At 34.3% G+C, this 13,587-nt stretch overlaps 1 protein-coding gene across 9 annotated transcripts in view; it reads left to right on the top strand.

Annotated features, from left to right (window-relative positions):
• The window catches only part of CDC42BPA (CDC42 binding protein kinase alpha), a 326,424-nt gene that overhangs the window by 158,077 nt on the left and 154,760 nt on the right, over nt 1-13,587 (top strand). For all 9 annotated transcript variants that reach the window (XM_029230868.1, XM_029230867.1, XM_029230860.1 and 6 more), the window contains 2 exons: nt 692-785; nt 12,346-12,546. In XM_029230868.1, the coding sequence (XP_029086701.1) occupies nt 692-785; nt 12,346-12,546 (295 nt within the window). The remainder of the gene's footprint in view (nt 1-691; nt 786-12,345; nt 12,547-13,587) is intronic.

Here is a 13,587-nt window from a genome sequence, read left to right as displayed (position 1 = left end):
TCAACTCTGCCTTTTTAGTGGGTTAGCTGCCACAAAGGTTTGCAACCCTTTTTATTATTCAAATGTAAAAACAAACAGAAAAACTGGCATGATTTAGTTTGTTATTAGTTAGATTTGGATATCTTACAAGCCTTTGACTTAACACCTGTAAATAGCTTTATATAATAATATAGATCACTATTAAGTAGTTCCAGTCGTTTTCCGAATCAGCTTTGTGAAGCAATTCTTTTTGTGTTGTCATGACCTGCAGTAATTGAAAATGTATTTATTTACATTCATGTTCAGGGTCTAGGAAGTATATTTTTCTCTGTTCAGTTTCATGGGCTAGAAGGTAGTATGTTTTGTGGGTATCAAGTAATTACGGCTCTTCTCTGTATGCAGAAAATAGGCCTACCATGGCCACATTGGAATCTGTGCAAATCTAAAGGAAGAATGGTAAGATTTAACCTCAGTGAAAATTACCACAGTACTTTTTATCTCCAGGACAGTGAAATTGCATGTGTTTAAAAAAGTTTTAATATGAATCAGAGCTAGGATTTGAACCCATAAAGAAATAGTCTAAAGAAATATATTTTCTTAGAGTATTAATTTTAAAAGAAGTTGAGATTTTCAGACAAAATGGTTATCTTACCAAGTAACTGATTGTGTTTATTTTTCCCAACTAAAAATTGAATGCGTCTGTTTTTTTCAGGGACATCAAACCTGACAATATATTGATGGATATGAATGGACATATTCGGTTAGCAGATTTTGGTTCATGTCTGAAGCTGATGGAAGATGGAACGGTAAATAAAGATAAATCTTAAACTGTTTGACCCACAGACATCTCCCTTACTGCTTGTTTTCTTTATCTGTTTTAGAAGCCATCTATTTATATTATCTCTCAAACATCCTTCCATCCATTTGTCTTTCTGTGCTTTACTTCCCTCCACTTAGGCATACTTACTCATAATAGGGCTTGTCTAAAAAGTCATATACCATTTTCAACTGCTTATGTTAATGATCTTAAGATTTATACACTATACCTTTTATGAGACTCTTGTTTGTTCCTTTTTTAGCTGAACTGTTTATTATTGTACTTGAGATATTTCCACAGTTCCGGAGGAGTGAAGAAAATAAATCCCACATGGAAAACGAATATGTGACTTCTTCACTTTCATTTCTTTTCTCTTTCTTTACTAGTTGTCTGGTTTCCCTGAGGGACAGTGTTCAACAAGTGAAAGCTTTTAGCAGAAAGTCCTCTAGGCTGATTCGGTTTTATGTTACCATTTACTTTAGTTCTGCTAACCCTAGGCCCCTCCGTTATATTCTCTCACTTACTTAAAAGTTCACATGCCCCAATTGTATTCCCTGTTTGTTATTGTTGTTGTTATTGTTGTAGTATTTACCTCAATTTCCTGGTTGTATAGCATACATCCAAATATATATCATTTTAATTGGCAGAAACTTTTTGGAGAGTAATTTAGTACAATACATTGCAAAAGCCACGAAAATGTCACATTATACTGGACCAGCAATTTGACTTCTGAAAATTTATCCTAAGGAGATAACTTTTTTAAAAAGGATTATATGACTTCTGCCTCTAGCCATTGATGGAGGGAGTAATTGATACCAAATTGTTCTTTCACTATAAATAACTGTAAAACTGGATTTGAAACAACTGTTTTTAGGCAGCGGACAACAGGCAACACAAGACTGTTATCTCTGAGAGAAGTTAATTCATGAGGTATGCCTCACCATTTCCCAGGATTGGGACAGTTTGCTGACTCTGATGCAGAAAGCTAGAGTTAAAGCAGAGTTTAACTGTCTTACAGAGCTGAGGAGGAGGAGATGAGAGTTGGGTTAGCTGAGGCAGCTGGAATCTGCAGGGCTTACCATTGGAAAGGAGGGAGTTGTGCATAGAGAGGGCCTAAAATATCCACATGGGGCTATCTCATGACGGTTGGTCTGTACATATGTCGTACAGTTGTCCCTTGGTATCTGTGGGGGATTGGTTCCAGGACTGCCCCCCTGCCATGGATAGTAAAATCTGCAGATGCTCAACTAAGTCCCTTATATAAAATGATGTAGTATTTTCATATAACCTATGCACATCCTCCTGTATACTTTATATCATCTCTAGATTACTTATAATACCTAATATAATGTAAATGCTATATAAATAGTTGTAAATACAATGTAAATGCTATGTAAATAGTTGCCAGTGTGTGACAGATTCAAGTTTTGCTTTCTGGAACTTTCTGGAAAATTTTTTTAAAAATATTTTTGATCCATGATTGGTTGAATCTGCAAATGTGGAACCAGCACATATGGAGGGACAACTGTATAAGAACATATGAGAATTACCAAAGAGTAGATGCTATCCATTTGAAAATCGAGCAGATTACTCGAAATCAAGCAGCGCTGGAGGAGACACAGTGCTAGGAGACATTGGAATATTGGCTAGTTAAGATGTTTGTAACATGTAAGACTTACTCTAAGCCTATCTAACAGCCTAAAACCAAGTCCTTATGAGATCAACGGAGTTTGAAAGTGGTCCTCCAAATAAAGGGGTTGAGATGAATCTTAGGTTTTCTATATTGCCTTTAAAGGGTATAAGTGTAAGCCAGCCCATGTTCAAGGAGATCAGTTAGCATTTTTTTATCTGCTTAAAGGAGAATTTAATATTCTTCAGAGGAAGATAATAGAATTCATACTGTCCACAATGTTTTATTGACAGTGGCCAGCATTCAGTCAAAAATCACTAGACCAAACAAAAATAGAGGGCAGGGTAAGTGATTGTGATACAGAATTGAAAAATAAAAAGTAGTCAGTAAAAGCCTGGCTAGCACAGACGTTGGAGTTGCCAGACAGAGACTTAATGAAACTATCATATATATGTTGAAAGAATCAAAAGGAAGATAATAGTCTTAAAGATTACACAGATGAGGAATCTCTGCAGAAAAATAAATCAAATGGATCTTTTAGAATTTGAAAATTATAGTAATAGAAATAAAAAATTCACAGGAGGAGGTTAACAGTAGATTAGAAATGAGAGAAGAAAGAGCCAGTGAATTTGAAGACAGATCAATAGAGATTAAACAGTCTGAAGAACAGAGAGGAAAAGATTGAAACAAAATCAATATAGGCTCAGATATCCATACAGTTAGAATCCTAGTAAAAGTGTGATAGTAACAGAAAACATTTGTAAGAATTAATGGCTCAAACTTACCAAATGTGATGAAAAACACAGGTATAAAATCCTAGAATAGGGCTTCCCTGGTGGCGCAGTGGTTGAGAGTCCGCCTGCCAATTCAGGGGACACGGGTTCGTGCCCCGGTCCAGGAAGATCCCACGTGCCACGGAGCGGCTAGGCCTGTGAGCCATGGCCGCTGAGCCTGCGCGTCCGGAGCCTGTGCTCCGCAACTGGAGAGGCCACAACAGTGAGAGGCCCACGTACCGCAAAAAAAAAAAAAAAAAAAAAAAAATCCTAGCATATCTCAAGGTAATAAAAGGAACCACACTTGGATACACCACAGTTAAACTGCTGAAACTTAAAGAAAAAAAATTGAAAGCAGCCAGAAGAAAAAACACTTTACATACTGTGGAAAAAGGGTAAAAATAACCACTGAACTCTCATCAGAAATCATGGAATGGTATCTTTAAAGTGCTGAAAGAAAAAAAAGTCTGTAAATCAAGAATTCTATATCAAACAAAAATATTCTTCAAAAATGAAGGTGAATTAAAGACCTTTTCAGGTAAATGAAAGAGGCCTAGATGCTAAAGAATGTCCTTCACACCAAAGGAAATGACACCATTTGGATACTTAGCTATATGATAAACAATATCAGATATGATAAATAAGATTTACAGGATAAAGGAAAAAGATTATATTAATCTTTTTTTTAATTTACGTAAAAGGTATCCGACTATTAAAAGAGAAAATAATATTGTAATGTGGGGCTTGTGACATAGGTAGAAGTAATAGATATGGCAGTAGTCACACAAACAATGTAAGACCAGTGTATGTAATTATTCTGCTCTAAGATAACTGCATGTGTTTGAAGTATATAGTGGGAAGTGGATAGTGCCAGGTATGACATGAGAGGGAGAGAAATAGCATGGTGGTCTAAGTTGAGAAAACACAGATTAAAGTCAGGTAGGCTGTGGTATCAGAAAGTTGTGGTCCACAATTCCGGAAAAGAGAGAGCTACACTGAGAAAGAATTCCAGGGGAAGAGGTAGTGTTTCCTCAGTCCTGCGTGTTAAAGCCCCTTAAAGTTGGGGCTCCTCCTATGGAGTCTGGTGTTCAGTCCTCCAAGTCCCTATGCATTCCAGAATGCATTGAGTACTGTTTCTGTCTATATGAGTTGCCCCTGATCAGATTTATTCCTAAAATTCTAGTGTGTCTTCCTAGCCATTCATTTTTTATTAATGATCTCAAATAATTTTCCTGGACATAATAGCATGTTGGTCCTCCATTTAGAAAATTATAATGAAGAAACCTTCTTTTTTCTTTTCCTTTCTACTTTATTTTTTATGTGATGTATACATATTTTAGGAAGACATGAGAAAAAACAGCATTCCTTTGTCCTGGTTCTTTCCCACCTCCAACTGTCTTTTTCTGCAGGCAGACACATGAAAATCTTTTAGCTCTTTCTTCCATTGTTTCTTCTACTTATGTATTTTTTATTATTGTATTCATGCTACTGCCTCTTGTTATTTAGTTTTAGATATTATCTATTAATTTCCTACCATGGAAGATGAGGATACAGGTCTTTTATACCTGTCTCAACCAACCCTTACACTTCCTCTTTATCTTCCCAGTGTTGTGATTATCACATAATCTTTCATTAAATCCTGTTCAGTTTTTTAATAATTATATAAATATTATACATAGCTGTGCCATATTATTTATTTTAATTACCTTTCTTTTCTTGGACAGCTCTTTGTTCTCCCTGAAGTAAGTGACCCCTTTACTTTGCTTAGTTTTTCTGTATAATTCTCACTAGTTTATCCCCAGACCCTCTACCACACATTAAGAAATTGAGCAATTCCTTTCTCTCTTAGACACAGTAAATAACTTAGTGGCTCCTTTGTCTGGAGGCGTGCATACTCTCATTCTAGTCTAGACTGTCCTATAGGCCTACTGGAGATAGGCCTATCTCCTATCTCCACTTCTCTGATGAGAACTGTCATCCTAGACATACCTTTCCTTATCATCATGGAATTTATGTGTCGCTCCCTAGTAATGGATCCTCTGTTTCCTGGATCCATGTCTGTCTTTCATCTCATTTGGTGGTAGCTGCCTAAGAAAGGTTCCAGTGGAAGTAAATATTTCATAATCTTGCATGTCTGAAAAATGCCTTCATTTCCTCTCTCATACTTGATTGATAATTTATAGACTGGACATGGTATGATGGATTTGAACTTATTTTTCTCTTAGAATTTAGAAGACATTGCATTGTCTTCTAATTTACTGTTGTGACATCTGATGCCGTCCTAATTCTCAGTACTTCTGTTCTAACCCTCGCCCCTTATTTGGAAGCTTTTAGGATGTTCTGTTTATTTCCGGTGTTCTGAAATGTTGTGATTATATAACTCTGTGTGGATCATCATTTATTATTATTGAAGCAGTTGCTTCAATTTTAACCTTTCCCAAAGTTTGTGACTTTCCAAATTAAGTTTCAACTTGCTTTTTAGGTCTCACGTCTGAGTTAAAATTATACCATCTTAATCACTATACCTTTGTAAGAAGTCAGTTTCTGTGAGAGGGTGTCCTGCTGTCATTCCTTTTCTGTCTCTAAAATTGTTTTGGCTGTTCTTGGCCACTTGTTTTTCCATATGATTGTTAGGATTATATCACTAGTTTATATACATACAGACAGACATATACAAACACCCTTTCACATATACAAGCTTGTAGACCTGCACTGAATTTAGAGATTAATTATGGGAAAATTTTTGTCTATAACATGAAGTCTTCCCATCTGTGAATATGGTATCTCCATTGTTTTAGGTTTTCTCTTATGTCTGTTAATGAAGTTTTATAATAATGTTCAGGTAAAGGTAAATCCATTACCTTTATTTGTTAGATTTTTTCCTAGGCACTTCATGGATTTTCTTTTTTTGGCTATTATAAATGGATAACTTTTAAAAATTTGCATTTTAATAGCTTGTTGCTCTTCTCTAGAACCACAGTTGATTTTTGCATATTCATCTTGAAACTAGCAAGCTCACTAAATTTTTCTATTAGTTCAAAATAATTTGTAGATTCTATGTGTATATGTATATTTTTCTATATAGACATTCTTATAATCTGCAAATAATGACACAGCCTTGTGTTTTGTCCTTTCTAGTCCTTACACTGTTATTTTGCTATATTTTTTTCTCATCATGCAGTCAGTGACCTTAAACACAATATTAGGTAGTTGTAGTAATTGGGAGCTTCTTTGCCTTGTTCCTGAATTTATCGGTGTTTTTTCTGTAGTTTCAAATTAAGTATGATGTTTGCTGTAAGCTTTTGGTATATATTCTTCATCAGATTAAGGAAATTTCTATTTCTGATTACCAAGAGTTTGTTATGGTTTTTAATACTGTGTAATCAAGTGATTTTTCTGCATCCATTGAGATAATACCAGGGTGTTTTGCCTTCAGTCTGTTAATACAATGAATGACATAGATTGTCCAATGTTAAATCATCCATTCTTTGGATATAAACATCACTTTATCATCAAGTTGTATTGATATAGTTGAACAAACTGCTAGATTGACCATGCTAAAATTCTATATTGAATTGTTACCTGAGATTCATACCTGACATTGATCCTATCTGAGATTGCAGTATAATTTTCCTTCTCAAATTTTTCTTATCTGTCTTGTTTTGTATTTAGGTTATTTTAGCTTTATAAAAGAAACAGGGGAGCCATATCCCCTGCCCTTACCCATTTTGGGTCTAGAACAGTTATATAATACTGGGGTTATCTGTTTCTTTTTCTTTTGCGGTACGCGGGCCTCTCACTGTTGTGGCCTCTCCCGTCGCGGAGCACAGGCTCCGGACGCGCAGGCTCAGCGGCCATGGCTCACGGACCCAGCCGCTCCGTGACATGTGGGATCTTCCCGGACCGGGGCACGAACCCGTGTCCCCTGCATCGGCAGGCAGACTCTCAACCACTGCGCCACCAGGGAAGCCCTCTATTTCTTATATAATTGGTAGAACTCACTTTTAAATCACCTTTGCTTTGGTGAGGTTTTGTTTTCTTCTGTTTTGTTTTGTTTGTTTTCCAGGTAGATTTTATACTATTGATTCAAATTTTTTAATGGTTATAGGTCTCTTTGGTTTTCTATTTCTTCCTGAGTCAGTTTTGGTAAGTTTTATTTTTTTCTATGAAAATTATCTGTTTTCTCTGAGTTTTCAATTTTATTGGTATAAAGTTGTTCAGATTGCACTCTTTCTAGTTTTAAAATCTGTTACATGTGTAGTTTTGCCCTTTTTTCATTCCTAATGTTGTTTATTTGTGCTTTACTTTTCTTCATAAGTTTTGACATAGAGTATTTTACTAAATATTTTCCAGCTTTAGTTAGAACTCTTCTGTGGACCATTAATTATTTAGACGTGTGCCTTTTAGTATTCATAGTGTTATGTTTACTTATTTGGCTGTTTATAGAAAGTTTTCTTTTACTGGAGAGTGGATCTATTTGTTATCAGTTTTTTAGCATTTGTCAAGATCGCTTTTAATTTTGTAACAGGCCAATTGTTATAACTGTTACATGTTTGTTTGAAAATAATACATTTTTTCCTAACTTTTGGGTGCAGGTTTCTATATATGTCCGTAAGATTAAAGTTATTAACTTCGTTGTTCAAAATTTTAATATTCTTACCAGTTTTATTTCTTTCTTATCTATTATTTATTATTTAAAAGTCCTTATTATGATGTTGAATATATTAATTTTCCCTTGAACTTATCAATGTTTTCACAACTCTTTTGTAGCTATGTTGTTAGTTACGTATTATTCAGAGTTGCTCTTCTAGGGTATTTTCTAATTATGTTAATTTTTAAAAATCATAATAATCATCTTGGCCTTTAATCTAATTTGACTGATATTAATACAGCTACCTTAACCTTCTTTTGTTTAACATATGCCTGGTATATCTTTTCCATCCTTTTATTTTTAACCTTTCTTTGTCTTTATGTTTAGGTGCATTAAGCAGATTATTGCTGATTTTTTAAAAATTTGTTCATTTTGGTTTTATTTGTCATCTAGTGTGATGACTCTGTCTTTTGATAGGTGAATTTAATCCATTTATGAATTTAATTATTAATGTTTGTATTTATTTCTAGTATATTGTCTTGTTCTATTTGCTATAGGTTTTGCTTGTTTGTTTGCATGTGTGCTTCTCCCCCACACCCCACTTCTTCCCTTCCTTCTATTGGCTGGGTCAAATTTATTTTTATTTCTTTTTTTCTTTACTTCTTTGGAAGTTATACATTCTATTTCAAATATTTTAATGTTTATCTTAAAAATTTTAGCGTTTATCCTTTATGTAAAGTCTAGAGTCAATCAGTTTCTCCACCATATTCCTAATTAAAGAAAGAAACTTAATTTGTCTTATACCATCTACAAAAATTAACTCAAAATAGATCAAAAACCTAAATGTAAGAGCTAAAACTATAAAACTCTTGGAAGAAAACATAGTGGGCGGGGGAGAAGTTTTATGACTTTTATTTGACAATGATTTCTTGGATGTGACACCAAGCAATAGGCAACAAAAGAAAAAATAGACAAATTGGACTACACCATCATTAAAAATTTCTGTGCATCAAAGGACACAGTTATCTTAGTGAGAAAGTAGCCTATGGAATGGGAGAAAATAGTTGTAAATCTATGTCTGATAAGAGGTTGCTATCCAGAATATACAAAGGACCCCTACAACTCAGTAACAAACTAACAACCCAATTCAAAATAAGCTAAGGACTTGAAACGACATTTCTTCTAAGAAGATAATAGGAACGGCCAGCAAGCACATGACAGGATGCTCAGCATCACTAGTCATTAGGGAAATGCACATCGAAACCATAATGAGATACTACCTCACACCTATTAGGATGGCTACTATAAAAAAAAAAATAGTTTTGGAAAAGATGTGGGAAAATTGGAATCCTTGTGTACTGTTGATGGAGATGTAAAAAGGCTGTAGCCACTGTGGAAAACAGTATGACAATTCTTCAAAAAACTAAAAATAGGATTACCATATGATCCAGCAGTTCCACTTCTGGGTACATGCTCCACAGAATTTAAAGCAGGGTCTCAAAGAGATATTTGTTCACCCATGTTCATTGCACGATTATTCCCAAAAGTCAAGGGATGTAAGCAACTCAGGTGTCCATCGTTGGATGAATGGATAAAAAAAAATGTGGTATATACATACATTGGAATATTATTCAGCCTTAAAATTCTGATACATGCTACAACAAGGATAGACCTTCTTAAAAACATGCCAAGTGGTATAAGCCAGACACAAAAGAAGAAATATTGTACAATTTCACTTACATGAAGTACCTAGAGTAGTCAAATTCATGGAAAGTATAGTGGTGGTTGCCAGGGCCTGGGAGGAGGAGGGAATGGGGGAATTATCGTTTAATAGATTTTCAGTTTTGCAAGATGAAAAGAGTTTTAGAGATGGTGGTGATGGTTACACAACAATGTAAATGTACTTAATGCCACTGAACTGTACACTTAGAAATGGTTATAATGGTAAATTTTATATTATGGGTGTTTTACCACAATTAAAAATTATAATTAAAAAGTAAATAAAAATTAGAAAACCAAGAAACTTAGAACATTGTAATCCTAACTGCTCCCTCAGTAACATGTTGTTTTCTAGTATTTTAGTTCCATCTTATTTTTCAGCCTTCAAGTAGTTGTTCCTTCCACCTCCACCATCTCCTTTTTCGGTTGCTCCTGCTCCTCCTCCTCATCTTATTCTTTGTTGTCCTGTTTCTCCTTCTCTTTGTCATTATTTTATCCAATTAATAACCATTTAGATGTATGTTAAAGTTTACTAATATCTTTGTTCATAATTGCTTCTAGTGCCACATTCTTCCATCTGGGTTATATTTCTTTTATTATTATTATTTTTTTGTGGTATGTGGGCCTCTCACTGTTGTGGCCTCTCCCGTTGCGGAGCACAGGCTCTGGACGCGCAGGCTCAGCGGCCATGGCTCACGGGCCCAGCCGCTCCGCGGCATGTGGGATCTTCCCGGACCGGGGCACGAACCCATGTCCCCTGCATCAGCAGGCGGACTCTCAACCACTGCGCCACCAGGGAAGCCCTGGGTTATCTTTCTTGATTCTGAAGTATATCCTTTAGTACTTTTGTTCAACTGAAAGGGCTGCAAGTGGTAGTTCACTCAGTCTTTGTATGAAACTATCTTTATTTAACCCTCATTCCTGTATTATAATTTAGGTAGGTAGGGAATATAATATTGACAATTATTTTGTCTCATCACTTTGAAAATACAATTCCATTTTCTTCTGACTGCTGTGTTAGTATTAATAATTCAGCTGTCAGGCTAATTGTCATTTCTTGGTAGAAAAATCTCTCTTTATTCTCTAATGTTTTTAAGATCTCTTGCCTTTGGTGCTCTGCAGTTTAACTACAGTGTGTATAGTAGTGCATCCGATTTCATTTATTTTTTCATATCTTTTATTTCAATGACTACTTTTTTCCATATCTAGGACCTCTCTTTAATTTTTTTCATCTTTTTCTTATGTTTTTTATTTTTTAATATGTCTAATAATTTTAAACATACTTATTTCATGAAGTGGAACTGATAATTGTTAGAGGTCTAATTGTTTGGATTTCTGACTTTTGCTTGTAATAGAATATCTCCTCATTCTGTTATATTATTGGATTGTGAGCTCATCTTCAATGGCCTTTTATGTGTGAGAATTATATGCGGCCAAGTTTGAGCATGTGTCCTCCACGGTAGTTTTGAATTTGTTATGCCAGGCTTTCTAGGGGCACCTAACCTGGTGCCAGTATTTTTGCCAGTTTCTTGGCTTGAGAACTTCTGAACAACAGAAACCCTGCGAATTAGAATTCCAAATGGTGGGACTATATGACCTAAAGTTATGAATTTCTAAAGGAGGAAATTTTTTTCACATATCAGTCACAGTCAAGATAGACAAAATGTCTTAATCTTTCTCTGATGAGTGGCAGATTTTTATAATTCACCTTTTCCTTACAATATGCCTTTTAGGGTAAAGGTTATATGGGGCAGCCTCTCACTTCAAACGTCCTATAAGTTCAAGGTCTTTCCTTTTGTCCTTATGTATATGTTAAAAGCCAAGTACCTAGAAAATGAAAACCAGTATTTCTCCAGCTGCACTCCTGCTTCAGTGTTTATCGCCCTGGTTCTCAATCATTTCTTGATTACTGGGCCCCTAAGACTGTCTCTTTATTTAAAGGCTCATTTATGTATTTATAAAAATGGTTGTTATATTTTATCTAGTACTTTTAAGAGTTTGTAGTAGAAGAGTTTTCAAGTTACTTAATCTCAGTATTGCCAAGGAGGAAGTCTATTCTAATGATTATTAAGAATGGTAATTTAGTCTAGAAAACTCGGAGTATTAACCATTATTTTATCTTGAGAATGTTCATTGCTTGATATGTTCTCTTAAAACATAAAGAACCAATTTTCTTTTACTTTGGAATACCTTACAAGACATGTGCCCAGGATCTTTTTTTAGCTGTTGTTTTCTAATTTACATCCAACTTGCCATAATTGTATGCCCAGCTCTTTTTCTCTGTTGGGACTTTATTTTTTGAAGGATATATTTTTTTCCCTTTTATAATTTTTTTAAATAGATAAGTAGTTTGCGGGACATTGTTAACATTTATTTCCTTAGGTTTTCATTAAAGTGTTTTAAAATAATCTCCAGTCTGCTCATAGTATTAGCCAGACTTTTTTATTTTTCCCCCTAATTAATTGTAAAATTTTCACAGTCCCATTTTTCATATGTAAGTGTTGGATGGATAATATCAATAATAAGAATGTTCTAAAATATATATTCAGTTTGTGGTTAGTGGCTGTGGTGTTCAAGTCATATTGTTACCCTAAATGTAGTCAATTAAGTATCAGCTATAATAAACGTTCTATAGTGTTAAAAAATCTGGAGAACTTGTTGGTGTGGTGCTTATATAAATTTTAACTTACATGGACAAGGAGGCTAAATTCAGATAATGACGAAGTTGTTGTTATGAAGTGATGCTATTGTATTTTTAAGTAAATGTTTCTAATTTAAAATTACTCTTTGTTTCTAATATATTATGATAGATTACTAAAAATGTGAACTTCTTCAGGTACAGTCCTCAGTGGCTGTTGGAACTCCAGATTATATCTCTCCTGAAATCCTTCAAGCCATGGAAGATGGAAAAGGCAGATATGGACCTGAGTGTGACTGGTGGTCTTTGGGGGTCTGTATGTATGAAATGCTTTATGGAGAAACACCATTTTATGCAGAATCTCTGGTGGAAACATATGGAAAAATCATGAATCACAAAGTTAGTATATTTTACTAATTTTCAACTTAATGTGGTAAATAATACATATAATATTCAATAAAATTAAAATGTGATATTTAAAAAAATGATTTTCCAAGAACAATAAACAATCTAATTTCTATGCTAATAAGGGACATGACAAATATGAGTAATCAAGATCCATAAATTATGCATAAAATTATTAGTTTTCACCTTCTCCTGTATTTCATTAGAGGTGCTAATAAGTAGAAAATTAAATGTTCTCTTCAGTAGAATAACAAAGATCATAAGCAGATAATTTATATCATTACTACTATAGTATAAGTATAATCATGACTAGAATGCATTTAAAATTCTCAATCTTAATAGTAATAAATAAAATGCAAATTAAAATAAGAAGGGCATTCTTTTCTTCCCCCTGTCAATTTGGCAAAGATGAAAAGAAAAATAGTACTTGTTACTGTAAATAATCCAGTGAGGTGGAAATTGTTAGACGTTGTTGATAGGAATGTGAATTGATATAATCTTTCTGTCAAGAAGTTTATAAGTATGCATCGACAGCCTTAAAAAAAAATGGTTAAAACATTTGGTTGAGTAACTTCAGTTCTAGGAATCTACCCTAAGGAAAATATTCGTAGAACAAGGATATATGTACAAAGATACCTATCCCAGTATTATTTATGGTCACCAAACATTGGAAACAGTCCAGATGCAGAGCAGGAAAGAATGAATAAACTTTAATCCATTTAGTACCAAGTGAAATAGATTGTACAAGAAGAGGAAGAGTCTGATTATCAGTCTCAGAAGATTGTGAGCAATTGCAGAAACCTAGAATATGAATAGGAATATCCCATAAAGGGAGGGACAGTCTGTTCTTTTTAATTTGTTCTGGTGATACAATTATGATTAATTGCTACACATATATATAAATCAGTCTTGTAGAGTCAATGCTTTTCTACCTGGCTGCAAAGATAATCTGCTAAGTAGTAACGAAGAGTTGAAAGACAAGAAATAGCTACAAAGTTGTAAATAGCATGTAAAGCATTTCAGATAGAAATCATT

Source organism: Monodon monoceros, unplaced genomic scaffold, assembly GCF_005190385.1.
Source record: "Monodon monoceros isolate NGI ecotype Baffin Bay Population unplaced genomic scaffold, NGI_Narwhal_1 Super_Scaffold_18, whole genome shotgun sequence".
Lineage (NCBI taxonomy): Eukaryota > Metazoa > Chordata > Mammalia > Artiodactyla > Monodontidae > Monodon > Monodon monoceros.
Note: the sequence above shows the minus strand (reverse complement) of the source record. Positions and strands in the feature narration are given on the sequence as shown.